Source organism: Tachypleus tridentatus, chromosome 10, assembly GCF_004210375.1.
Source record: "Tachypleus tridentatus isolate NWPU-2018 chromosome 10, ASM421037v1, whole genome shotgun sequence".
Lineage (NCBI taxonomy): Eukaryota > Metazoa > Arthropoda > Merostomata > Xiphosura > Limulidae > Tachypleus > Tachypleus tridentatus.
This window is the reverse complement of record NC_134834.1, coordinates 63473106-63500556: the sequence shown is the minus strand read 5'-3', so window position 1 is coordinate 63500556 and position 27451 is coordinate 63473106. Positions and strand designations below refer to the sequence as shown.

General features: G+C 33.2%; 1 protein-coding gene across 1 annotated transcript; it reads right to left on the bottom strand.

The window, feature by feature from the left end:
• Positions 1–10226: 10226 nt before the first annotated feature.
• Positions 10227–13613, bottom strand: LOC143228362 (uncharacterized). Its single transcript, XM_076459629.1, has 3 exons — positions 13514–13613; positions 11972–12036; positions 10227–10775 (listed from the first exon to the last, which is right to left on the bottom strand). The coding sequence occupies exons 1-3, from the start codon at positions 13611–13613 to the stop codon at positions 10227–10229; spliced, it is 714 nt and encodes a 237-aa protein (XP_076315744.1).
• Positions 13614–27451: the final 13838 nt, after the last annotated feature.

Below are 27451 nucleotides of genomic sequence, written 5' to 3'. Positions count from 1 at the left end.
CTCTAAAATAGTGTTAATAGCTTTTTTTATAGTGACACCATTAAATATAGATTAACAGTTTTTTGTCATCGCCCACATGCAGCCGGTTATCATCATTATTTGTGCTAATTGCTTAAATTAATATCACGCAATGTTAAACGTTTTTTAATTAGGATAATTTCATAAAATTTAGTAAATATGTACTGAAAAGTTGGCAATAAACCTTTAACAATAACCGCGCACCTGTATGATTCTTTTGAAAGTATAAGCTAGAAATTGCTAATCTAGTTTGCCTGGCCTAACCAATACTTAAGTATATATCTGCACGTTCTATCAGTTTATGGTTTTGCTGCTCTAAATCAACCGGCTTTAAGGCTAATTACAAAAAAAGTACAAACAATCCACTTTTACTCTTAGATGAAGCTGTAGTGAAAATGTTAGATCGATAACTGAAATTAATTTTTGCGTAGGCGTGCGCAAAAATTTTCGTTAAATTTGAGTGATTTTTATTGCAAAACTTTATACATCTGGAATGCATTTACAACAAATGATATTGGTGATTGTCGGTTGAAAACAACTATCAGTATATTAAATTGAAAATATTTCACAAAAGGTTAAATATTTTTCTTTATCAAATAGTTTCCATACTCTAGGTACAAAAAAGAAACAAAATGAAACTCGATGAATAGCAATACTACATGTTATTCGATTACATTGAAATTTTGTATATGAAGTAAGACACCAGTAGAGCACATCAAAGGAAAATATATGACAGTTTGGATTATGAAACTTCAAGATACAAAAGGTGGAATAATGCTAAAGTATCAATCACTCCTATTAATAACGCACAGTGTACCCTGCAGGCTTGGTTTGGTTAGTTTTGAATTTCGCGCAAAACTACAAGAGAGCTATCTGCGCTAGCAGTCCCTAATTTAGCAGTGCAAGACTAGAGGGAAGGCAGCTAGTTATCGCAACCCCACCGCTTACTCTTTGGCTACTCTTTTACCATCGACTAGTGGGATTGACCATCACTTTATAACGCATCCACAGCTAATAGGACGAGCATGTTCAGTGTGACGGGGATTCTAACCCGCAACCCTGGATTACGAGTCGAGTGCCTTAACCATCCGGCCATGCCTTCTGTCACTCTCTTCATGACAAGATAGTGAAAATGTAATTAATAATTCTGTGCTAAGTAATTTTATTTTCACAATGATAAGATTTATACGTTTAATGGTGAAACTGAACACTTCGTGATCAATGTGAGCGTCTTAAGATATAAGTTAGTATGATATGAACTATTCCTGTTTAACCTTTGGTTAATATTAACTTTCAATCAGGGCAAACTATGTATATGGAGCGAAATTAAAAAAAAGAAATAACCTAGCAGGTAATTAAATATACTTTTTTTACGTTTATACAGATAACAATTAAAACCCTTTGTTTTATTAGTGTGGTTACTAATTTGTTTCTAAATTACTGTTTCGTATTATAGACAAGCGATACGTTGAGTAATAAAAAAGTAATTTTATTTCACAGTAAAACTTATAATAATTCAAACTGCATTATTCCATTACGGTAATGAGCTAATGTGCCCTACACTCAACGGTATATGTAATTTTAATAGTATAATTTATCATTAAACTTTATTTGGGGATTTCTTTTTAATTGTACAGCAGAGGGAAGGGAAAAGGACCTTCATACTTATGTTGTGACCTAAGTAGTAGGAGAATATAACAAGAATATTACATTTATTTGTTTATTTATATTTACTTCAAAGCAGTTTGATGAGTTGTATTGATTATGTAGAGAGAGACCACAGTAACAAGGTAAAACGTCTGTCTGCTTTTTTATAGCAAAGCCACATCGAACTATCTGCTGAGCCCACCGAGGGGAATCGGACGCCTAATTTTAGCGTTGTAAATCCGAAGACACACTGCTGTACTAGCGGGGGTCTTCTCTGTGTCAACAAATGTACTTACATTTAACAGTTATTATCTGTAAATATATTGTATAATCAACTGCTACTCTTCTCCTAAATAAATTTCTTTCTCGTGGGGTCTTCATCTGGTTTAATTGAAGACAAAGAGAGACAACGGACACAGACAACGAATCGACATCACCAAATGTGAAAAGAAAACAAACAAATATAATCGATCACTGATTAATTATGTATATGGACAAAGACTAAGCTTTGCCAGTTTTAAATATAGTTATAAAGTAATTTTATCTCTATCAGTATGAGAACAGAAGGATATCTGATTTGATATGATTATTTCATGTATCTCTAAATTCCAATAAATATACAACACAGTGTATAAAGAAAAAGTGAAGATTTCAGGAAAAACTAATATGGCAAAACTACAAGTGCTTAGATCTCATTAGGCTTAACGTTATTATATTTTCATGAAATACATCGTTAGTAGAACAGTAACTTCTAAATAGGAACTTTCAAAACAGTAGTTGCGCTTGTTTAAAGACACATTAAGTACAGAGGTATCTGACTAGGCCTTCCTCTCTTCATTCTTCCATTATTACTGCAGTAAACTTGGTATCAAAAATTCATTTCAATTAATGAAAACTAATTGTTTTGCCTATATTTAAATCATTAATAGTATTTTACATCAATAATTTCTCAGAAAAAGTAAATGTAAGCATGTTCATATGAAAATACTTTATACATTGTGACACATGGACTTTCAAAATACTCAACGGACCACAGAATATTTCATTCTTGCTCTTGTGACTGTTACAGTTTCCCAAAATGTCCAATGAAGTTTATGAAGTCATAAAATTTATCTACAGATCTTGGATAAATTCTAGAGGTCGCGGGAATTAAAATAGTTATTTAAACAGTTTAATTCTTGCAATATATAAGGTAAAACGTCTTGAGAAATAATTTGAATTGTAAGTGATATCTGACATACCCACCTACAGTCATAAAACTAGTTTGCTATCATTTTCCTCTAACATGTACAATGACATGAAAACTTTGCCAACACAGATTCCACTCAAATAGTTTGGAAGAACATAAAACAGCAGTAAAACCTACCAGAATTAGAGAACGTTTTTCTATTTTATGTGATGAACTCGTTGAGTTAATTTTTGTTTATATCTATCACCATAACAAGAATAGTTATCTCCTGAGAGATCTAGGAATGCTTTACAGGTGTCTATTTTCTTCTAAACTTGCTTTCTTTGATGAACACAGATGAACTACGAAAATGACGCTTTGAAATCATCTTGGTTGAATTAATGAAATCGGTTTTAACTTGCTTTTTTTTACAGGAAGCTAATCATTTACTTAGTTGCTCTCAGATGTGCTTAGAAATGTAACCAATTTGACAGAAGTAAAGTAATGAAGATGAAAACAGTTGAAAGAAACATTTTATTTAGACGGCTCGAACATTTCGGAACACACGTATTCCATCTTCAGTGAAATCTGAAAAGTGTGTTACAAAGATGAGTGTTAACTAAAGCTACAATATCATAACCACTAGTTAACTTAGTAAATAAGGGTTAACATAAAGGATAAATAATTCAAGAATATGAATTAGTTGTAATAACTTTCTCACATAAAAGAATGAAATATCTTTTTGATTTAATGCTCATATCATCAGTTATCTACACTCTTAAATTCATTAAACGTAAACTCTCATATTTGTGTATTGATGTGACCTGACGGTTAGGGCGCTCTGCGAGACGAGAGATAGAAGCTCGTTGCCTAGTATCTTTGCCCTTTCAGCCATAAAAAACTGTATAATGCGACAGCTAATCTCTTTGTTTGTTGGTAAAGTGTAGTTGAACAGTAGGTTGCGAGTGGTTTTGACTAGCTGTCTTCCCTCTAATCTGTTACTTCAAAATTAGGACGGCTAGCGCTCGTGTAGCTTTGCGCGAAACTTTAACAAATAACAACAAATTTATAACCATTTGAAAGTTTCCTTGAATGTTCTTACCATCATAGAGATTACAATGGATCGTTGGAGAGAAACACATCAGTATAAATGAATCAGTATCTTACGAATATTGGTAGGTTTGCTATTAGAAAATTAATTTTTAACACCTAACGTCTTTTGTATATAAGTTTTTATATTTTTAAGGTTAAGACAAAAATATCTGATCGATAATTTAGGAATATCACTTTCGGTAGTCCTGCGTGAAGATATACATATCTGAATTGAGATTGAGATTTGGACATCAAATTTCACAAAACATTGGAATCCAGTTTGTCTAGTACTATTTGTGGTAAAATTCACTTTGACGGCAGGTTGTGGTGGTTAATAAGTATTTCAATCACGAAAGTTTAAAATCAACATTTTATGTCTTTCTTCTGTTTACCATAGGACACGGTCCATGAGCCCTTTCGTACAATACCAAATTAATCAGTTAGATCGATGGTGAAAGACAAAATCTTGGCTGATATATTATTCGTTTCCCCTCGGTGGACTCAGCAGATAGCCCATTGTGGCTTTGCTATAAGAAAAAAACACAAACACACAAACTGATATGTTATTTATAATATAATATATTAATTTCAAATTTACTGTCCAAACATCTCAGTTAACGAAATTTTGAAATCCAATAGATCTAATATTTCGGATTAAAATAATTTAGAATGCAATTTATTTGCAAATTTTGAGAAATGTGTAGAGAAACAAACATCGGTAACCTAAATTATAATTATTTCTTTTACAGATAGTAGACTTATTTCTGGTTTTCCGGTGTTTTTTATCAGACATTTTATTATTAACAAATCATTAAAACAAATTCATCGAAGCCTCATATTGATTATATAGTAATCAATAACATTTACAATGTTAAACATTGGATTTTGATATTCATAGTGGGCATAACACAGATAGCCCATTGTGTAATTTTGAACTTAACAGCAACAAAAACAAACAAACAATCAGACGTTTGATTCAAAACTTTCGATAAATTTCTATTAATGTATTCACGTAAAAGAATTAATAAAAATTCGTAAATTCTAAATATATAACACCAAAACACACCATAGAAGAGGACTCGTTGCATTAAATTAATAATTAAACCTTGAGGTTTGTTTCTATTACAACGCCACATTGAGCTATCTGTTATATCCATCGTGAGGAATAGAGCCCCAGATTTTAGTATTGTGATACCATAGAGTTAATACGTCACACTGGGAAATTAAACCTTAAGGAATCGATAAAGGGAATTAATCGATAATTAATTCATTTTATTATTTATTTAATATTCAAAGGTTTCATGTTGCATAGACGTAACTCAATTATTATAATATAAACATTATCCTGTGAGTTATGGTAACTATGTAGCAATTTATTAAAGAAATAATTATGAATTTTGTAATTGCGTATCTTCGTGTTTTAAGCTCGTTTAAGTTTCTTTAAGTGGGACAGTTAGTAACAGTTATTTATTTTTGTATTAGCAGAATGGTTTAAACACCGTCTCATGATTCACAGAGAACCTCCATATTTCGATCAAGATCCTCCATTAATTTTAGTCATTTCTATAGCTACAATAAGAAGGTTTGTACCCTAAAATAAACGAGTAATAAACACGGTTCCCCTAGGATACTAAGTCCATGGGAAGGAACAGATCTTTTGATGCGAAATTCAAGTTCAGTGAATTTAAAAAATTTACTTCTAGACCTTATCACACCTTGGTGAAATTCCGGACGCGTTTTAACCTTCAGTGATGTATAGAAACTTAGCCATGTAGGTAAAGACACCTTCAAGAACTATCACAAGTCTGTTTGTCAAGTTTAGTACTTCCAGATCCAAACTATGGGAAAAGTTTGCGAAAAAATAAACGCACAACGCGAATTAATATTATGTAACAACAAATGATTATAAACAGAATGACTGGTTCTCATGACTTTTGTGTGTTTCAAGTAATAATTCATATAGTGTGTCTGTGTGTAGGTGTGCGTATTTTGTGGTTATGTTTTCTTTTATACAGAAACCAAATTTTTGGTTTTTTGAAATCGTAGCCTTGACTTTTAAGCCTGAAACTCAGTCTTATAAATCAGATTTATATATCAGTAAAAGTTTGATAACATTTGCTGTTTAGAACTCCAGTTGTAAAGCAGAACGAAGCTTGTATTTCCAGAAATGACAACTTTAACTCTTGAAATTGTAAACTAAAATCAATAGGGTTATTCCCTACCCATAAAGAAAGAGAAATTGCCAGTGAAATTAGGTAACATTAGGCCGTTTAGAAATCTAGTTATTGTGGAGAATGTATAAGTCTACAGACGAAACGTCATCACCATTGTTATTTTTATCCGAATCTATTCGACTGAGAGAATAAAATGTTTTAAACTCTTCTATAGGTTAAATACACTTACATTAGTAATTTTAATAAATGTAAGGTATGGTGGCACTAAATACATTTATGCAACTTGACACATTTCTATCATTTTGTAATAAATCTAATGTCAGTTTCAAGGTGTGAGACAGAGTAAGAGGAAAAATTAATATGTCTGTGTTTGGTTCATGTTTTGTCCAAACGACTCTGATTGGCCAAAATGTTGATTACTTGTTTCCCTTGGAACTATTTCAATCACTTTATGTATACTCGTCACTCCTAGGCAATTGCATTCCTCCGATAATGATTTTGAGCTAATAGAAAAACAGAGAGTATGTGCATAGAATTTAATTACAAGAATTCAGTTATACGAAGCATCTTCTTATTAAACAGAAGTTGTGTTTATGTTTTAAATTATACGTTATATTAAACTAACAGAATATTCGAATATTTTATTTTATTTTCTTCAGCAATAATTCATGTTATTTTTTATTTCAAATGTAGTATTTTAAGTTATTAAGCATGCGTGAAGATGAGAAAACACTGAGGTAGTTGAAAACTCCCAACGAATATAAATCACGTGCCTGTTTTTTGTGGAAAAAAATAACTATTTCTAATTACATAATGGAATATAACAAATAGCGAGGAAGCAGACATTGTAGTTGTTTACGTGTTTTCTTTTTCAGTGCAGTAAATATGAAATAAATGTTGAAGAAAGACAGCCTTTCCTAACGTACGTACTGTATTAGCGCTACAAACAATATCAGATGGTTAACACCACTAGTTGTGACATGAGAGAAGCAAGTTTGAAACAGCTGAGAGTGACAAGTTGAAACATGAGACGATGGATAGTTTACCTTAGATTTATTTCTTTCAGGATAGTGAAGTTTTTAACAAAGAACAGCATCAAAAGACACACACTGGCATTGTCAACATAAGATATTCGAATACCTATTTCTTCCACGGTTTAAATTCAGAATATTAGAATACTGAGTAGCATACATATTTGTAACAGAAATGAAGCAGGTATGATACGAGTTAGAAAAAAGTTGTAGTGCAGCTACAAACGACTCAAAGTATATATATATGTTGATGTATTCTGCCCATAAATGTTAACTAAGTTATCTCAGTTTTGGAAATAAATGTTTTTATTTTATTTTATTCTGTTTAGCCAAGATGGAGTTTACTATTACAATGAGAGCTCATTCATCAGTCTCTGTTGTCTTTTGTTTTAGACAAGGTTTAACAGCGTGATATTGTTCAATTACATTGCAACTGCTGGCAACAGAAGCACATTCGTTTGATTTTTAATTTCGTGTATTCCTCGTGCACTGACAGTGTTAAAGATATTAAATGTTGGAAAATAGCAGTAAAATGTTGACTTATACAAGACTCCTAAAACGTTTCTTTTTATTTTGTCTTTGAGGTGTCTGAAGTTACTTGAATGAACTTTCCAGTAAATAGCACAAAAATGAACAATATTGCTTCAAAAATAACTACCAATGTGCAGTACTTTGAAAAAGATATTTTGAGTATAAGGTTTGTGAAGTAGTCAGTTGGGTTTTGTATCCTCGACGAGTAGTTAAGTAGCTTGCTAGTTCAATTTATCACATTTCTACAAAATTATAGGTGATTGTATGAAGCAGATATTTGAATAAACGTATTAACATTGGGAAAATTATTTGTTTTCCAGTAATTTGATCGTTCGTGAAGCTATTACAGGTTTGATGTTAAATGTAGACAGATACACGTGTAGAATGATACTATTCTTTAATAATATAGTTAAACAGTTTTAAAGGAATATGTCTACTTTTTGCTTTTACAAAGTGAAATTTGACTACTACTGTTTGGAAACGAGGACTTTTGTTTGTTTGAATTTCGTGCAAAGCTACACGAGAACTATCTGCACTAGTCGTCCCTAATTTAGCAGGATAAGACTAAAAGATAGTTAGTCATTCTCATCCACCGTCAACTTTACCAACGAATAGTAGGATTGACTGTGAAGTTATAATACCTCCACACGTGAAAGGATGAGCATGTTTGACGGGACGTGGATTCGAACCTGTGATTCTCATATTGCGAGTCACACAACCTAACCACTTGACCAGGACCATCTTGTGTGAAAAAAGTACTTGTTATAAAATTAAATTACTGTTATTGTCGTAGGTACTTAAAAGTTAGGTAAGTATATCTGTTTTCTTAAGGCAACTAAACTAGTATATCTACTTGTTAACATAACTGATAACGAGGTGTTGGTTTTGAACCGTACACTAAAAACATAATGATTAAAGTGTGGCTGGTTTTTACCATATAATATTGTTAAACAAAAGTTGATGGCCTGATGATTTACTGTAACTGTTCAAGAGTTGTTGGGTTTCAGCCATAACCATTGTGAGAGTTACTGGTTTTTTACAGTAAAATATTGACGTCGCTGATAACACTATTAACGTGTGTGTTTCGTGTTTTTCTTATAACAAAGCCACAAAGGGATATCTGCTCAGCCCACCGAAGGGAATCGAACCCCTGATTGTAGCGTTGTAAATCCGGAGACATACCGCTATACCAGCGGGGGGTATCACAAATAACAAATTTTTTTTTGTATTGTTTCTGGGCAAAAAGTGTTATTTCCCAATTACTTATGCCTAAAATAAACGGAAAGACCTATTTTTTTTCAAACTTTGCTTTTTTGACCTAGGTAATGAAATTTTCAAATTTACCCATTTTCCAGAACATTCCAGGTAGATTCAGTGCTGAGTAGCTGATAGAGAATTTTATCGAACTTAAAAATTTTTCAAGAACTTTTTAGAATGTTGTAGAACTTAAAAGAATTGGGATTTATTAGATTAAATTGTGCAAGTCGCAAGTCAAAGGAAGCGTCACCGACATTTTTCAAACTTCTTGTCAAGATGGCCTCTAATTCTGCCACAATGTATCCGGTCTGTGCGAGGAAATTGTAATTGCCTGTAACCCAAATGAGTGACGCCTCTTCATTGATAGCTCATCCAGAAGCCTCAAAAGTTGTGCTGATCCATAATGGGAATAAGTATCCGTCTCTTCCCCTGGCTCATTTGGTGCATCTCAAAGAGGAATACAACGGCGTCAAGATCTTGCTAGAAGCCTTAAAGTATGATGAGTATAACTGGGAGGTTATCGCAGACTTCAAAATGGTGGCATTCCTGATGGGTCTACAAGGAGGCTTTATCAAGTTTCCCTGTTATCTTTACCTTTATGACAGCAGGAACACCGCAGCGCACGACAACAGGGAGCACTGGCCACAACGGACCGAGTTATCTGTGGGAGGCATAATGTTAAGTGTGGGCCACTAGAAGGTGTTGTTCCCATCATTGCACATAAAATTGAGTCCCAAATGTGATAATATTTTAATTTTTTTAGGTAATTTACTTCATTTCTTTTCATCTGTATCCATTTTTTAATGTGTGATGAACGGTAAAACATGGAGAAGTAAAATTGTTAAAAATGACTAATATAACCAAAACTGATATCCCATATGAAATAATACTTTAAACAGTTTACATGCGTTTATTCAAGAAATGTTTGAAACATTCAATATCTAGTGTGACATCCACGGGCTCTGACACCGATTTGGCACACTTCGAATCAATCTATCGATGTTATCTTGGGGTATGGCAGCCCAATCGTCTACCAGGGCTCGTCCAAGTTCCTGTACATTTTGAGGAGGGTGCTGGCGTTCATTAACACGCCTCGACAACATATTCCAAAAGTGTTCAATCGGATTGAAATCTGGAGATCTGGCAGGTCAGTCAAAAGTCTCTATTCCTTCCTCATCAAGGAAGTCCATACACAGTCTTGCGACGTGAGCTCACGCGTTACCTGTATGAGAATGAACCCATCGCCAACAGTACCAGCAAAAGGCCTCACAAAGGGTTCCAGAATTTTGTCTTTATATCGTCGTGCATTTAGAGCACCCCTGTGCATATGCCTGTCCAGACCGTTACAGAACCTCCTCCATAAGCGTCGACTTGTACAATGTTACAAGCAGAAAATCGCTTTTGTCGGCGTCTCCACACTCTTGCACGTCCATTGTCACGAGACACAGTAAATCTGCTCTCGTCTGTCCACAGCAATGTCGCCCATTGACGAAAGTCCCAGTCCAGATGCTGAAGAGTAAACTCCAACCTGGCTGCATGGTGTCGCGTTGTCAGAATAACGCTTCTTGCAGGCCTTCTGGTCCTAAGGCGTCCTTTGTGCAGACGATTGCGAACTGTTTGCGTCGAGACACGGGTTCCAGTGGAATGCTGTAGATAATTTCGCAGTGACTGAGCCGTAGCTAACCTGCCCCGCAGAGTTGTGGTCACGATGTAGCAGTCCTCTCTGGCTGTTGTGCAGCGATGATGGCCTTGACTTAGTATCCTGCCATAAAAGTTCGTCTCCTGGAAGCGTCGCCAAAGTCGATTGATGACGCTTGGTGACACACAGATGCGCTGTGCCCCCTCCTTTGGGTCTGGCTATCCTCCAGCATCTGGACGGTCTTGCCACCTCGTTCTATGTCAGATGGTGTCTGATCGCTTGGGTACATAAGATGAAGGTACACACTGAGAAAACGAGCCGCAAGAGATTCATGTTGGTGTTTGTTTCGAGAATTAATGAGGAATGCATAGTTTCACGTAACAGCCTTATATAAGATACCTTGAGTTGCATTCTTCTTTAGTGAGGTGAGTTTCGTTTGAGTTGCTTCAAACTTCACTTGCAAGTTTGACAAATAAACTTATAGACAAACGGATATGTTTTTCATACATAAATTTAGTTATGACAAAACTATACTGAAATATCCACTTGTTCTGTTATTTTTTTGAACAGTATATAAATATATGTAAATGTTAATTCATATGTTGTTTTATTCAGACCTTATGTAAATGAAAATGTAAAAATTTGCCGGTTTTTACATAGAAAATAGGTTAATTTCTAAATTTCATTATCCATGTCACAAAAGCAAAGTTTGAAGGGAATAATGGCCATTTTCTGTATTTTTACAATATAAAGAATTAAGAAATAACACATACTATCCAGGAACAAAATTTGTGTTACATAGTGTTATAAGTTACTGGATTTTAACGGTAAAATTATGATATTATTAAAGAGTTTTCTGTCATACTGAGAACAGTTATCACGCAATACAGTCACTTACTTAGTTATATTAAATGTAAACACATTTGAAAACTATTAGCAGGCTGCTCTTGTCATAGAACATTACTAGATCTATTATTATTATTAAAATAATCTGTTTATTGATGATGTATTCTTTAGGCTACTATACCCAATTTTCGATAAACAAAACTTCACTACGCCTTATTAAGTACAATTACAAGAACCTATAGTCAATACCTTGTTTACGTAACGTTCCTGGTTCAGCATAATAATGACATTCAGTCAAATTGAGACTGAATTCTGCTTCTAATACTAGAAACGTTCGATATGAATGACATGTGGTATCTCAAGATTTAGGATATAAAACAGAAAGGACTTTGATCACAATAAAAACGAGGACTTTGAGGATTTGATTTCTGAAATGAAACATGATTGACTTGTCTACAGGGACTGGAAAATGTACACAAGAGCAACCTTACTTTATTTTCAACACTATACATAATATGAAAATAATTTAAAGCTGGTCGCGAACCAGCACAGCACAGATCAATCTCACTTCTGTCAGAGGAGGAATGATCCTCTCTGTAAGTGCAAGCACTGCTACGGTCCACAGTTTTTTAGCTGAACATTCATGAGTTGGGTTATAGATTTCTAAAGCATTCCCGCTTCAGATAACAGTTATGAAATAGCTTCTCGCTGAGGGTGATGTCAGGTACAATGCAGTTGTTCTATACACTGACTGACTCAGGTCTTCTCATGTATCATCTAGAATTAAGTAAGCCCATTACGTCATCTGGACTTAACTATTAGGTTCAGGATCAGTTTTATAGAGAAACGTATGAAGTGTGTAAATGTATTAACTATACTGTCAAAGTTAGTGATATATGCGTCGACATATCTAATTATTTGATTTTAAGTAGGAAGAGATTTGGAAGACTGTTATTTACAGTTTGAAAACTACCTACAAACTGTATTTTCAAAGAAAATAGTCTAAAAGACAAGTTGATTCGTTTGTGATTAAACGAAATGAATTAAAGCTGAATTGCGGATAAAACAGAAATGTGAATTGGTGGTACTGAAACTAATACTGTTATAACTCAATACTTAGTTATTTAAACTGAAATGGTTGACAGCACACGATCAAGACACGTAATTTGCTTTCTTAAGTATTATTCCATTCGTACAGGTACAATCCATGGAAAAGGCATGTAAGTATATTGATAAATGATAGCAAATTACTACTCTATGATCTAATTAGTATAACTATTTATTTGATTGCTATACATGGAAAAAAATAAGAAACGTAATTAGTTATAAATAGATCTACAAGGCATACAGAAAGTTGGGAGCATCAAGAACATCTGTATGAGTTAATTAAATCGTATAATCTGTCGAATGCTCAACAAACAATGGTACAGAACTGCTGTTTCATAGGTTTTATTCGTAAAAAGCTTGAACAATGAATGGTGCAATTAACTAAAACATATATGTTTTTTAAGCGATGAAACTTTGTTTCTAACGTTTTTTCTTTCCATTAACTCTCGTCTCCGCGTGATAAACCGTGTAGAGGCGCTCGTGTATTTATGGCGCGTTATTGCTGTCTGTCAGTATCTCCCGACTTCATTCTATAGCCGAGAACCGAGCGAGATAAAGGAGAGTCACAAGCAAGAACTGTTTTAGTCAATCTTCTAGGATTATAGCTTATTATTAAATATATATCCTTGAGCTAATAACAGTAACCGTATATAATGGAAGTAGGGTCACAATATTCAGGAATGTTTATGGCAAGACATTAATATAATGAGCTAATAGATTGGTACCTTAAATAAATGAGCGTCTCATAAACTTACAAAAAAATCTAAACCTTTGTTGATTTAAGTAGTTAAATATTGTAGTATAATTCAGACAAAAACAATGGTCAGAGCTGAGTCAATTGTATGTAACACCACCGATATATCCGAGTTTAATTTTTCCGAGTTCGAGTTTCCTCAACCTCAACTCCTGATAAGGCGATTTTCGTGGCAAGATTATATGAAAATAAGCTTTTATGTTCTGGCTATTGTAGTAGCTCTCATTGGCAACATTGAGTCATTCTCACCGTAGCTTTCAACAGGGCTTCCCGGAGTACTATAAATTGCTATCTGGTAAATCTGTCTGCAGCAGACCTGCTCATCTGCAGCTTCTGCATGTGGGTTCATCTCGTGGATAACCTGTATAAGCCAACATATATCCTGGGACCCTTATGTGCAAGTTTAACAGTTTTGCTCAGAGTAAGTTTCATTAATACTGTTTATTATCCTAAAAATATAAAACATACATAGATATGTATGATAATTATGAGCTTTCTTAGTGATAAGTTATGAAACTAACGAATTGTTCCCATGCATACATAAGAATAAATATAAGATCAAAATACTAAAACTCTATGTCCAAGAAAAGTAAATATTATATCGTAAGGAGACGAAAAAACTAAAATAATTAATACTGATAGAATTATTTCATTTTTATGTCAATATTATTTCATTACTAAAAAAATGTTTAGAGAGACTGTATTACTTACTAGTGCATAAGACGAAAAATGTTAAGTGCTATCCAACAACGTGTATTTGTGAAAAAACACAGTCAGTTCCGCTACGCATAACATTTCTATATTCTACGAAAAATACTTGTAATTGTCTTTTATATATCTCTCTGGACATGTATATACAAATATATTGCTTAATTGTTTAAAAAAATAATTTGACAATAAGTTGAAAAACGAATAGCAGCAAATGATATAGAATATCTTTGCAAATTGCTATGTAAACTCAGTCAGTAGACAAAGCGATGCATGAAACCACGGTATAAGCCAAATTGGAACCATTGTCCTATTAATTACAAAAGTTATCATAATTTTGTTCACTATTTACGAAACTACACTTCATTTGTTCAAATTTTACAATTCCATATCAGTGTGATAAGAAAGAAACGACACTAGTATAAGTCAATAAAAACTGATTTTGCTCATTTGAATTTCAAATTCTACATTTATTAAAATGCTGACAATAATTTTTAAATGTATTGTAGTTCTTACACATTCGAAAATGACTAAAAATTGTAACGAATATAAAATATTAATGCTGTTTCTAAGAAACGTCGAAGTTACATAGTTGTGTACATAGAATGCAACATTTTATCTCTAAAGAGAAGTAAATATTGGAGAGTGTCTGGATCTTCTAGCTTGAAACAACTGAAACCTATCAAAACGTTGTTATTAAACTAAATAGCGCTTTCTTAAATATTTCTTATATTGTTGCAAGTACGTTTAAGCGATGTTAAATTGTGGTGTGAAAATGTAAGGCACAGTGTTAAGATTAGTGATGTATTTAATACCACCATATTGCAATGCAGAAAAGGACCTCTACATTGGTTAAATGTTGATATCAGTTACTAGAGGTTAAATAATCTGCTATGTTAGATTAGACGTCTGTAATTCTCACTTTTCTGTTAGATGTTGTTAATATACACGACAATTTAAGTATATCGCGAGTATTATATTGACTTATTTTTTTAGAAGCGACAGTTTATTGTTGGTATGTTTAAGTAACTATGTACAAATCATACGTTGTACAGTTCTATTGTTGTGAATTGTCGATTCAATTTTTGTATTATTGAGTCATGGTACTGGAAACTTTTAAGTTTTTTTCGTTGTTTTGATCGAGTGCTGTTACAGTATAATATATCATAGTGTGTAAAACATTCTAGGCCTCTGTCATACTATAAAATACGATACAAACATTTGTATGGACGTTTGGCTTCATTTGACATATTATATGAAAACAAGTGGACAATGTGCTGTTTGTTCATTGTTAAAATTTTACGCCAACAAGTCACAGGTGCCTACTGTAAAGAATTTGGTCCTAACTTATATAAAAAGTGACAAAGGCACTAAATGTCATATTATAATTATGGGTTGAAAAATATATAATCATTATCTTATAAAGTTGTATGAACTTCAGTTATTTGGTCTAGAAAAAGGTGCAAAATGAAGGACTTGTAGGTTTTCAATCAATTGGAAAATTATTAATATTCCAAAAGCGATGATTTGAACAATGTTAGTGCAGAGTAATCTGACTAAAAATATTTTACTACCTATTAACGAAAAGAGGCTGCCAGGAAAAGCATTGGGCTTGAAAAATGTATTTAAACATCAGCAAAACGAAAAAGGTTTATAACAACGACCCATGCTTTTGCTATTCATCAAATATACCCATGTTATAAACTATACAGTTTCAAGAACCAGATGGTTCAAAAATAGGCTGTAAAGTGGCGAACATAAATATAAGAAAAACTCCTTTGAGGAACATTTTGTCTACGTTACTACAAACAGAGTAACGCTTAGAAGTAAACACTTCCTTAGATTTTTCCTTACATTATTAGAATGCCTCTTAAGCGAATGCAAGATTATAACAGCCATTCAGCAAGCAAAACAGGTTATTAAAAGGAGATGTGTTTTCAAGATAAATAAGCCAGTGGAAACAAATAGTATAATGGTGGATAAGTTCGTTAAAAATAAACAATTAAAAATATAAACAAATTGAAGCAACAGTAAAAAAAATATTTCTTCATAAATATTTGCTTGCATTAAGGTAGTAACACTTTTTCGACAGAATGATTAAGTTTGTCTTACTTATACTGGTGACTTTAATTTCCATAGTGATCATGCTTTGTCTACATACCCCGATATCTTAACAATGGTCTTGCAGTGATATTTTAATGAAATCAAACATCCTCAAAAAGACGAGACACACCGGTAAGCATTACACATCGATAGTCCTGGGTTCGAGCAGCGACATGCTATTGAATAGGTTCTATACTTTCAGCTGTGAACAAGTTGTAAATATGTTAGTAATCCATGTTTTCATAGAGGCTATTGGTGTTGATAACAACTCACTCTACCTTTTGTAAAGAAATTCTGTCTAAAACCATTAGATAGTTAGCTTGCCTCTCAGCTTATAAATCATAAAGAAGAAAAATGCTAAATGAGAAATGTCTTTGGAAAAAGCTTGTACACTTTTACATAAATGTAGAATTACTGCTTTCAAAAACGTGTTAAAGATCATAAGATTCTCTGAGCTGCATCAGAAAGATAAGTGGTATATGTTTAAATGGCATGTGGTTATAGCTTCGTTGGCCATCCTTATAATGAAAATATCAGTTGATTTCGATGTGTAGCGAGAATTGCTATGAACTAGATATACCTGGTTGTTATATTATCGGTACAAGAAGGTATGGTCAATGGCATTGCAATGGCTCTTTGAATCAGCATGTTTTGTTTTGATCTGTGTTAAAGCCACAGTTTTTCCTTTCTAAATAAGAACCTTGATCCTGATTGACTTAAGGTGTTGGTTCAGAGCCTATTGCTGTCGTAAGCACTTTGCTTTGCAAGTTCTTTTTCATTTCTTTGAAGAAACCTAAAGGCTGTAATCTTCAAAGTATTGCATTCTTTAACTCGGTGTCGATCAATAATCTCATTGTATGAACTTTTCTCTTCATAAAATAATATTAGGGTCATGAGTTCGAATAACAATCACACCAAACATGCTCGCTTTTTTAGTTGTAGGTTCGTTATAACTTCAAGGGCAATCCGTCTATTCACTGTGCGTCCCTATTTTAGCAGTAAAAACCTAAAGAGAAGGCAACTGGTGCAAATATCTTTCGTGTAGCTTTGTGCGAAATTTAAACCAAACCAAATTCCCCAGGAGAGCTATCCAGTAGCGCAGCGGTAAGTCCGCGGGCTTATAACGCTAGGAACAAGGTTTTGATAACCATGGTTGGAACAGAATAAATATCTCATTGTATATCTTTGTGCTTAACTACAACAAATAGACAAAAAATCTTTAGAAGAAGAGATCGCATATTTGATAAGCCACCGATCAAGTTTTAAAACCATTACATGCCAGCTTAACATGGTTTTATTGTTATAGGGGACAAATGACTATTCATCAAGTGATTTTAGTTCTATAAATGGAGATAACTAGAAATAACACCATACGAAGCACATGTAAAATATAAATAACCTCACTTAGATAATCCACAAATCTCCGAAACTGAAAGAAATTTTGCATTTAAAGTAAGGATAAAAAAAAACAATACACATTCTATCATGACAAACTGACAGCCAAAACGGTAGAGGTATCGACAGGTCCGCAGCTAATCTGGGCAGAAGATGAATAATTCTGATGCTCAGATCGTTATTCACCAAATATGCTCGCCATTTCAGCAGTGGGGCGTTATAATGTGACGGTCAATCCAATTATTTGTTAGTAAAAGAGTAGCCCAACAGTTGGCGGTGGGTGGTGGTGACTAACTTCCTTCCCTATAGTCTCACATTTCTAAATTAAAGACGGCTAGCGCAGATAGCCCGCCTGTTGCTTTACGCGAAATTTACACCAAACCAAAACAATCTAATCGTTATTTCGAATTTTACCTATTTTTTGAATTATTAAAGTAACAGATTATACCTTGATATTAAATACTGATTTATCAAAGTAACAAGCTAGTGAACCTATGAAATATATCTTTCTCTCTTTCAAGCCAGTAAACAAGTTTCATTTCAAAATTTCGTAAAAAAACAAACAAGCAAACAAGTAACCCACATTTTAAAACACTCCTATTTACAAATATGATATTATATATATTATGTGGTCCGGTATGGTCAGGTGGTTAAGGCGCTTGACTCGCAATCCGACGGTTACAGGTTCGAATCCCCGTCACACCAAACATGCTCACAATTTCAGCCGTGGGGGCATTATAATGTGACGGTCAATCTCACTATTCGATGGTAAAAGAATAGCCCAAGAGTTGGCGGTAGGTGGTGATGACTAGTTCCCTTCCTTCTAGTCTTACACTGCTAAATTAGGGACGGCTAACGCAGATAGCCCTCGTGTAGCTTTGCCCGAAATTCAAAGCAAACAAACATACAATGTATTATGTAACTTCTACGTTTTCATCATTATTAGTTTTACCTGATGTAGCTTTGTTAATCTTTGCACTTTTTTATCTTACAATGCTCACTTCGGGTTTGAATTTAATTATTTCATAAGGAAATAGACAGCAATTACTGTTTTGAAATAATTGAACTACTACGTTAATTTTCAAATCCGTCCTAGGATGATGAAACATCCCAAATAAGGGTAAACTGTTTATTCCTTATTTTAATAATTCACAATATTTGTTTTTGTTTGCTTTTTGAATTTCGCGTAAAACTACACGAGGGACAACTGCGCTAGCCGTCTATAATTTAGCAGTGTAAAACTATAAGGAGGGAAGTTAGTCACTACCACCAACTCTTAGGTTTCTCTTTTATCAACGAATAGTGGGATTGACCGTCACTTATAACGCCCCCAGGGCTGAAAGGACGAGCATGTTTGGTGCGATGAGGATTCGAACCCGCGACCCTCAGATTACGAGTCGAACGCCTTAATCTACTTCTCCATGCCGGGTCCCAGAAAAAAGAAAATACAGACACGTGCTGAGACAGATACACAGAGCTGAATGAATTACTTAATGTCAGTTGATATCACTCTGTATATAAAAAGTGCTATCGTGCGGCCTAAGGGTTAGCGTATCAGAGTGTGGAGCACAATTTCCATAGTTGTTGTTTCAGTATCGCCGAACAATAATGCCTTTTTGTTCATTGTTGCCATGGGTAGTTTACAAATGAGTCGAGCGTCCTAACCACCTGGCCATGCCAGGCCAGTTCACAGTGATTTGCACTATAAAGTGATTTGGTCTGTTTTGAATTTCACATGAAGCTAAACGAGAGCTATTTGCACTAGGTATTCCGAATTTAGCAATAAAAGACTAAAGGAATGGCAGCCAATTATAATCACACACAGCCAACTCTAAGCTACTCTTTTACAAACGAATAGAGGGATTTACCTTTTGTTTGTAACTTCTTCATGGCTGTAAGAGCAATAATGTTTGATGAGACAGGTTTTGTAACCCACGTTCGTCAGATTGCAAGGTATGGCCTCTTTGGAGTGTAAAAATGAGTAAAATATTGAATGAGAAAAGATTCAAAAATGTATTCTTGCTTAAACATTTTATCTATGTTAATATTTTACTTTGTTTGATATATCAAAAAAGGCTTATAAATAAAGGTTTGACTATGTTTTTCGCCTACTGGTTTAATTAAATTGTGATTTTCTTTATTTGAGTTTTTATGATAAATTGGGACTTTTATATGATTATGCTTCTCAAGGTATGAAGAAACACACAAGCTCCGAAAATGTACAACAGTGTAAGAATATAATTTAATGTCTATGCGTAATCTAGAGAGACACATCAGAATGAGCACTGAAAATTAATCCCTTACACTGAAGGATTAAAGTTTCTAAAATAACAGCTATTCGCATTCAAGACGTTGATTTTAAATTTGAATGTAAAATAATCTGTAGATTTTATCTAAGTTGTATCTGTTATGTGCCAGTTCACAATTTGTAGTTAACAACTCCCGAAAAGATCTGTTTTGAAATCCATACTGAAGACGTTGAGAATAATAAGATATGCTTATTACGTGATATAAGAAGGCTGAAAACGTCATTGCCTTATGGTTTAGTTCACATACAGCTTGAGAATTTTATAAAACGATTTAATAATTTCTTCCACTTTTATTTTATTAATGCACTAATCAAAAGAGCATGGAAAAATAAATACAGTTTAAGAAGTATAGTTTATAGAATTAATTACCCACATTTGAAGGTAAATTACAATTTGACTAACATCACCAGCAGTTTTACTGTTTCTTATAAAAATACAAAATTGAGTTAGGAAGTCGAATATGAATTTATACATGTAATAAATGTTTTTTCCCTAAAATATTTCATGTTAATATCGCAGAAAGATCAAATCATATTTCAACACTAGGCCCAAAATTAATTAATAAATACTTCAAATATATTTTCCATGCCTCAATACATTTAAAAAAATTATTAAAGTTTGTCTAGACTCCTCGCTTGTACAACAGTAAGTCTACGAATTTACAACGATAAAATCAGGCGTTCGATTTCCCTAGGTGGGCACAGGATATAACCCGATGAGGCTTTCCTATAAGAAAACACACACACACACATGTTTATGTAATTCCATTTACCAAGGGCTTAACAGACAGAAACAAGAACTACACCACACGAAGAAGAGAAAAAAAGAAGAAGATGGGGATTATAATACATGTGTGCATGAATTAATTACAAATACATAATTTTATAAATGCTCATTAGACTTTTGTTGAGCAAAATGTATTTAGGATTAACGTATACAAAAGCTATAATAGCAAAAATAAAACAAACTATAGTAGAATTATACCTTAACACCTGGATCGAAACGTCATCATTTTATTTATTTTCATTCCATACCTATTAAACAATAGTTCTCGCCAAAAATTTTTGAAATTAATACACATATAAACCTTCTAAATAATTCAGAAAAAATGAACTTGTTTTATCAAGTTATGTTGGGCTTATAGTTATTCAGTGCAGCTTTTAACTGCTGTTGATTCAAGAGTTTGGATATTGCCGTATCAAGTAGATTTTCTCTGTTGTTACATGCATAAAACACTGAGTAATCAAATCGATAGAACTGTTGTCAAGCTGTTTAGAAATTAAATTTACAAATTTCTGAAGGAGCGTAAATTTATTTGGAAGTAGGAACGCCGTTTAGATCAATAAATAAATTCGACGATAACTCTAATTCTGAGTTAGTTGATGGTTAAATGAATGCTTCGCTAAGATAGTGTGAATAAATTAATATATAAATCTATTAGCTTCTCTATATCCAATAACAATAATAATATCTTCCTTATAATTATAATTGTTGGGCAGAGAGAAGCAATTATATCTGTATTTGTATATATTAATAATTGTAACAACTGTCAACCAAATGTATAAAGAGAAATTGTAGTAGGCTTTGTAATCATTAATATGGTTAACAGCGTATACAATCCCCTTAGTTACTGCTCTGCTGTCCTAGATACTAATTACTAGATACTTTATGAACCAAGTTTCGGTTGCCAATCAGCTTCTGTCTTCAGGGATGTCCAGAAGAGGATCGTGTTTGTGTGGAGGTCAGAATTCTGTCTATGTTTTCTCGAGAGTTGATGTGCTATCCATATATTTCAGACGTCAGAAATAATGTAATCGTATATATATATATACATGTATGAACATTTTAATAGATTAAAATGAAAGAAAGAAACGTCCCTCCTAGGATTTTGCAAAATAATAATATATATTGCCAACTAAAACATGAAATAAGATAACACATCTGAATCTTAGCATATTAACGATAGCAATATAATTCATCATTTTGCAAGAGCATTCTGTTTATTAATACAGTTTAGTTACATTACACAGTTCTGTCGAAATTGTTTATAATAGTAGAAAGACTTTATATTCCAGACATGTATGTTTTAACAACGAACTGATACCATATTATTTATTGGTAAAAACAAACATCAGTGGTCGATACAATAAATATATGTTTTATGGCTTTCTACTGCTACACTATTTATTCATAGGTTATATTAAATCATTCACGAAATACGTCATGTGTTGGTTAACAAAAGGTTACTTTTACTGTTATTACTTATCCTGGGAAATATTTCATCTAGGGAAGAATTGAGCAATCCATTCAAAAACTTTCATTTAATTTAGAAATACTAATAACTACCTTGGATTTTTAAAGTTATTAATTAAATGCATGCTTAGTACATCTGCGTTCAATGGCTTTCTACTGCTACACTATTTATTCATAGGTTATATTAAATCATTCACGAAATACGTCATGTGTTGGTTAACAAAAGGTTACTTTTACTGTTATTACTTATCCTGGGAAATATTTCATCTAGGGAAGAATTGAGCAATCCATTCAAAACTTTCATTTAATTTAGAAATACTAATAACTACCTTGGATTTTTAAAGTTATTAATTAAATGCATGCTTAGTACATCTGCGTTCAATGCAGGCCTGTGTGTATGTTTAATGGACTTAGTGCAAATCTACACAAGGTCTATTTGCGCTCGGCATTCATAATAATGAAATGATAGACTAGAGGACAGGTTGCTTTAATTCCACAAATCGACAGCTATTGGGCTACTCTTTTCAGATCGAATAGTAGGAGTTAATCGTCACCTTTATAAACTACCCATGACAACAATGTACGAATAGCCATTTAGTGTTAGGCGATACTGAAACAGAAACTGAGGAAATTGTGCTCCACACTCCGGTACGCTAACCCTTGAGCCGCACGATAACAACTTTTATATACAGAGTGATATTAACTGACATTAAGTAATTCATTCAGCTCTGTGTATCTGTCTCAGCGCGTGTCTATATTTTCTTTTGTCTGGGGCCCGGCACGGTCAGGTGGGTTAAGGCGTTCGAATGGTAATCTGAGGGTCGCGGGTTCGAATCTCGTCGCACCAAACATGCTCGCCCTTTCAGCCGTGGGAGCGTTATAATGTGACGGTAAATCTCATTATTCGTTGGTAAAAGAGTAGCTCAACAGTTGGCGGTGGATGGTGATGACCAGCTGCTTTTCCTCTGGTCTGACACTGTTATATTAGGGACAGCTAGAGCAGATAGTCCTTGTATAGCTTTGCGCGAAATTCAAAACAAACAAAACAAACTTTTGTCTGGTATTCCATACAAGGTACGGAACCATTTTTTTAATGTTATTGGATGAAATAGTAATATTCTGTGATTTTTTTTAGGTATACAATAATTAAATAAATCACAATAAACATCTGCTTTCGTAAATTACATAATCCTGACATGGTTTGTTTGTTTTTGGATTTCGCACGAGGCTACACGAGGGCTATCTGCGTTATCCGTCCCAAATTTAGCAGTGTAAGAATATAGAAAAGACAGCTAGTTATCACCATCCATTGCCAACTCTTGGGCTACTCTTTTACCAACGAATAGTGGGAGTGACCGTCACATTATAACGCTCCCACAGCTGAAAGGGCAAGCATGTTTCATGTGACGGAATTCAAACCCGCGACTCTCAAATTACGAGTCGAGAACATTAATCTCCTGGCCATGCCAGGCCTCTAACATGGAGATGACATATTTGAAATGATCATCAATATTCATTTTCCCTGTATATATCAACAAAGAAAAATAGGGAACTGATAATATTGGTTATGATAATTAACGTCGATATTTACTTACAGAATTGATTACTGTTGGGAAATCATTTCAAGGTATTTACAGTGACATGTCTGCGGACTTATACTGCCGAGCTCTTAAGATGGGTAGAATGTAAGTTTGTTTGGTTTGTATTTAAGCAAGTTTGTTTTGAATTTCAAGCAAAACTACACGAAGCTTATCCGTGCTAGCCGTCACTAATTTAGCAGACACGAGGAAAAGAGGATGGTCATTACCATCCATCCACCACCAACTCTTGAGCTGCTAGTTTACCAACGAATAGAGAAATGGATTTACTGTCACATTATAACGCCCTCACAGCTGAAAGGACAAAGATGTTTGGTGGCGTCGAGATTCGAACTCGTAACCAGCTGATTGCGAGCGAAGCGCCCTACTCACCCGACCATGAGTTTTGAACAAAGAGATGAGGTTAAAAATGCTTTCTGATATACACGTATTTTTTTCTAAAATGCAAATAACTAAATCAATATTTCTTCAAATTTCTTATTCTTTAGCTTCTCAGTGGATCAGTGCTATGTGTGGGTGGGTGGGTGTTTCTAATAACTCTAGAAATTGGATTTCAATACTAGCTGTATATATAGCACAATATATAGCTTTATACTTTAACATAACTAAAAAATATTTTTGTTGTACCAACCGCAGTGAAATAAATTCAAAAGTCACCTTATAGATGTTGAACTTATGTATTAACAGTCTTAGAAGTTTGCACTGAGCAATCTGTCTGTCTATTTCTCTTAGCTTTACCAGTCAAGCCCCTAATAATTTAACACTAAAACCTTAACACTTATTTGTTATTGTTTAGAAACAGAGGATGCAAAAAATATTCCTCCCACAGACCGTTTTAAAGTTATCTTCAAAATGTGCAACGTTACGTTACATAACAGTAAATTACGAGTAACTTCCATACCTTTTCCATAAGAATGATATCAGTCATATATCTACTTAAACTACGGACAATTTTAAAGACAATAATTTGAATTTATAACATTTTAGCTATGACAAAAGAAAAGCTGCGTTATAAAGTAATGCCTATGACCCATTGAGATCATTGCATAGAGGTAATGTAGTTATAACTTCGTCATGGAATCTGAAATGAGAAGTTTTCAGCATATGCATGCAAACAAATAGTTTCAGAAGTTTCTGTGCATCTTTATAATTAATTACAATTTGCATAAACAGCCAGGGCAGCCTTGTACCTGTACTTCCTGTCTTAATGCAGAACAGTGTTGATAAAATACGGAATTTTGTTACTGAAAGAACTGTTTGCACGACATATTTAGCGTCTGAAAACACATTACAAAATACGACTTGGAATCATTATTTCAGTGCATAGTGTCAACCTTATCACTCTCTTTCTTTTCGGGTAAAGATGTGTTTTATTCCTAGAAATTTTCTCACAAAATACACACCAACTTTATTAATAATGTTTTGTTACACTTAGTCTAATATTTTTAGTGTATGTGAGCATTTAATGTATTATTTGTATATTTTGTTTAACCCTAATAATTTTCTGACGAGGTGCGTTTAGATCCATTCGGATTTTTGAACACACTTTTCCGCGTTATTTAACACCAAGTTGCTTATATGTTCATTATCTCCTTGATTACAAGGTCCATAATAAGATATAAGTCACGCAAAATAATATTAATAAATATAACTTAAATCCTAGAAATAATTCAACTAAATTATGCTGTGGTCCCCAGTGTATTTTTATAGAGAAAATATATGATTTCGCCTATTATTTTGACCAGTACTTTACTTCTAATGAACAGTATAAAAACGAGTTGATCTTCTGAGAGTTTTATCACAGAATATTTCATTTAAATGTTGAAACTTCAGTGTATTTTCTTTGCATAATGATTTCAATTAATGATAGTTTGTATTACCGTTGTTATAAAATTATTCGTCTTCTGTACTCGAAAAGGACTATTTCCACCTAACGCACTATTTTTTTATTCTCATATGATATATTTTATCATAAGAATAATTTTATCATTATCAGCTGTTTGTTTGTAGTTTCCGCCATGCTACTTAGCTTATTTAAAGAATTAAAATATTATAAACTATTGTTTTAAATACGCTTAACAATTTAAAAAAATACTTTATTAAATATTAGTAACGAATTTGTTACTAAAATACAATTTCTTAACTACTTTCCTATCCCTTAAGGTTTACTTTTTCATTTAATTCACTTTATTTTTTTTATAAATTATAACTGTATATAAATAATACTGATAATCCTCGAGACAGAATTGACTTTAGTAAAAGAAAATACGCAGCGTATTTGATAGAATACAGATTATTAACAGAATATCTGAAATCGAATTATTATTGTCTGCAGTCGTTCTTTAAGGGTTGCCATGACATCTGAAACTGGCAGAACGTGCCTATGTTAGCTTTTTCTAAATACTTAAACATCGCCATCTGCCGTTAAACCTGTATACAACTAAGGCTTACCCCAGGTCTCACTTGAGGTCGTGAGCTAATTGTGTTGAGCCTACCGACGTAAACTCTTCTACACAAATATATTAATAAAATAAAGGAGAAAACTAATAACAAATAAGTAAATTACACTTTATTATTCGTCTCACTTTTAAGACGAATGGTTTATTTTAGTTAAGTAAAACATCACTTAATAAATTAATAAATTGTTCAATTATGGTTAATTCAGGATGTAAAATACGTAACAGAAGAATCTGACTTTAAAAGAGCGTTATAGCTTTTGTGCCATAACGTGATAGAGTGGTTAAATACAGCCTCAAATATAAAAGCGAAAAATATTTATTATTTTTGAAGTTGTAACAATCTGGATCATATGTTAAATATTAAACGATCCTTTACTTCAATGTTTCCATAAAAAGTGATAAGAAAATTATATCGTATTTTTTTAACACACGAACTTTAAGTACGTAATAGTTTCATTAGTTTATCTCATTATCCAAAGGAAAAAAAAAAAAAACAACAAATTCTTAAAAGACAAGCTGAAGCTGTTTAGTTTTTTCTTGATAAAATAGGTGTGCACTAAAATCTTTTTATTTTGAGAAATTGTCAAATATACGTGTTTCGAATAAAGTACTAGTAACTGTGTTTTATATCTATGAAAAATCTAATAAATCTATCTGATGAAGTTCGTAATCTCGAGCTCTTGAACAGAAGAAAGGCAGCCAGTCAATAACACTTTACAATCCATTATCTACACTAAGGAATTGAGTGCCTCTCTTTTAATACATCCACAACATCAAGTGCTTGGAATATTTTGGGATATCTCTCGAATTTGAACTACCTCACTAGCTTCAAAACTAAAAGCTATATCCCAGGGACAGCCCTTCGTCATCATTTAAATAAAATTCATATTTTTTCCTTATATTAAAACGTTAATACAAGTTCACGTTGTGGTTAAGGGGTCATACAATGATTACTGAGAGGCGAAATTGATCCACGAATTTAAATGCTGGATTATTAAAGCGTATCAAACAAGAAATATACTTGAATAAAGACCGCCAGAGAATTTTAAATCAGTATATTAAACTATCTAATCATTATTAATTATATCTTATTTAAATCTTATATTTTTATTAATTTGTTATATTTCAAGGTTCTAATACAGGCTACACGCATTAGTAATAATCATTCTGTTTTCTGTGTGTTTTTTTCTATTCTGTAGATGTCCTTATTCTCTGTCGTTTGGTTTTGGTATAACGCAAATAGAGTTGTGTAAAAAAACAGAGGAATGAATCTAACAATTAACCAAATATTCATGTTTACACTAGCTATTCATATGCACTTTGAATTTTGTTTTGTGTGTTTCCCATTAGTGACATGCCTGA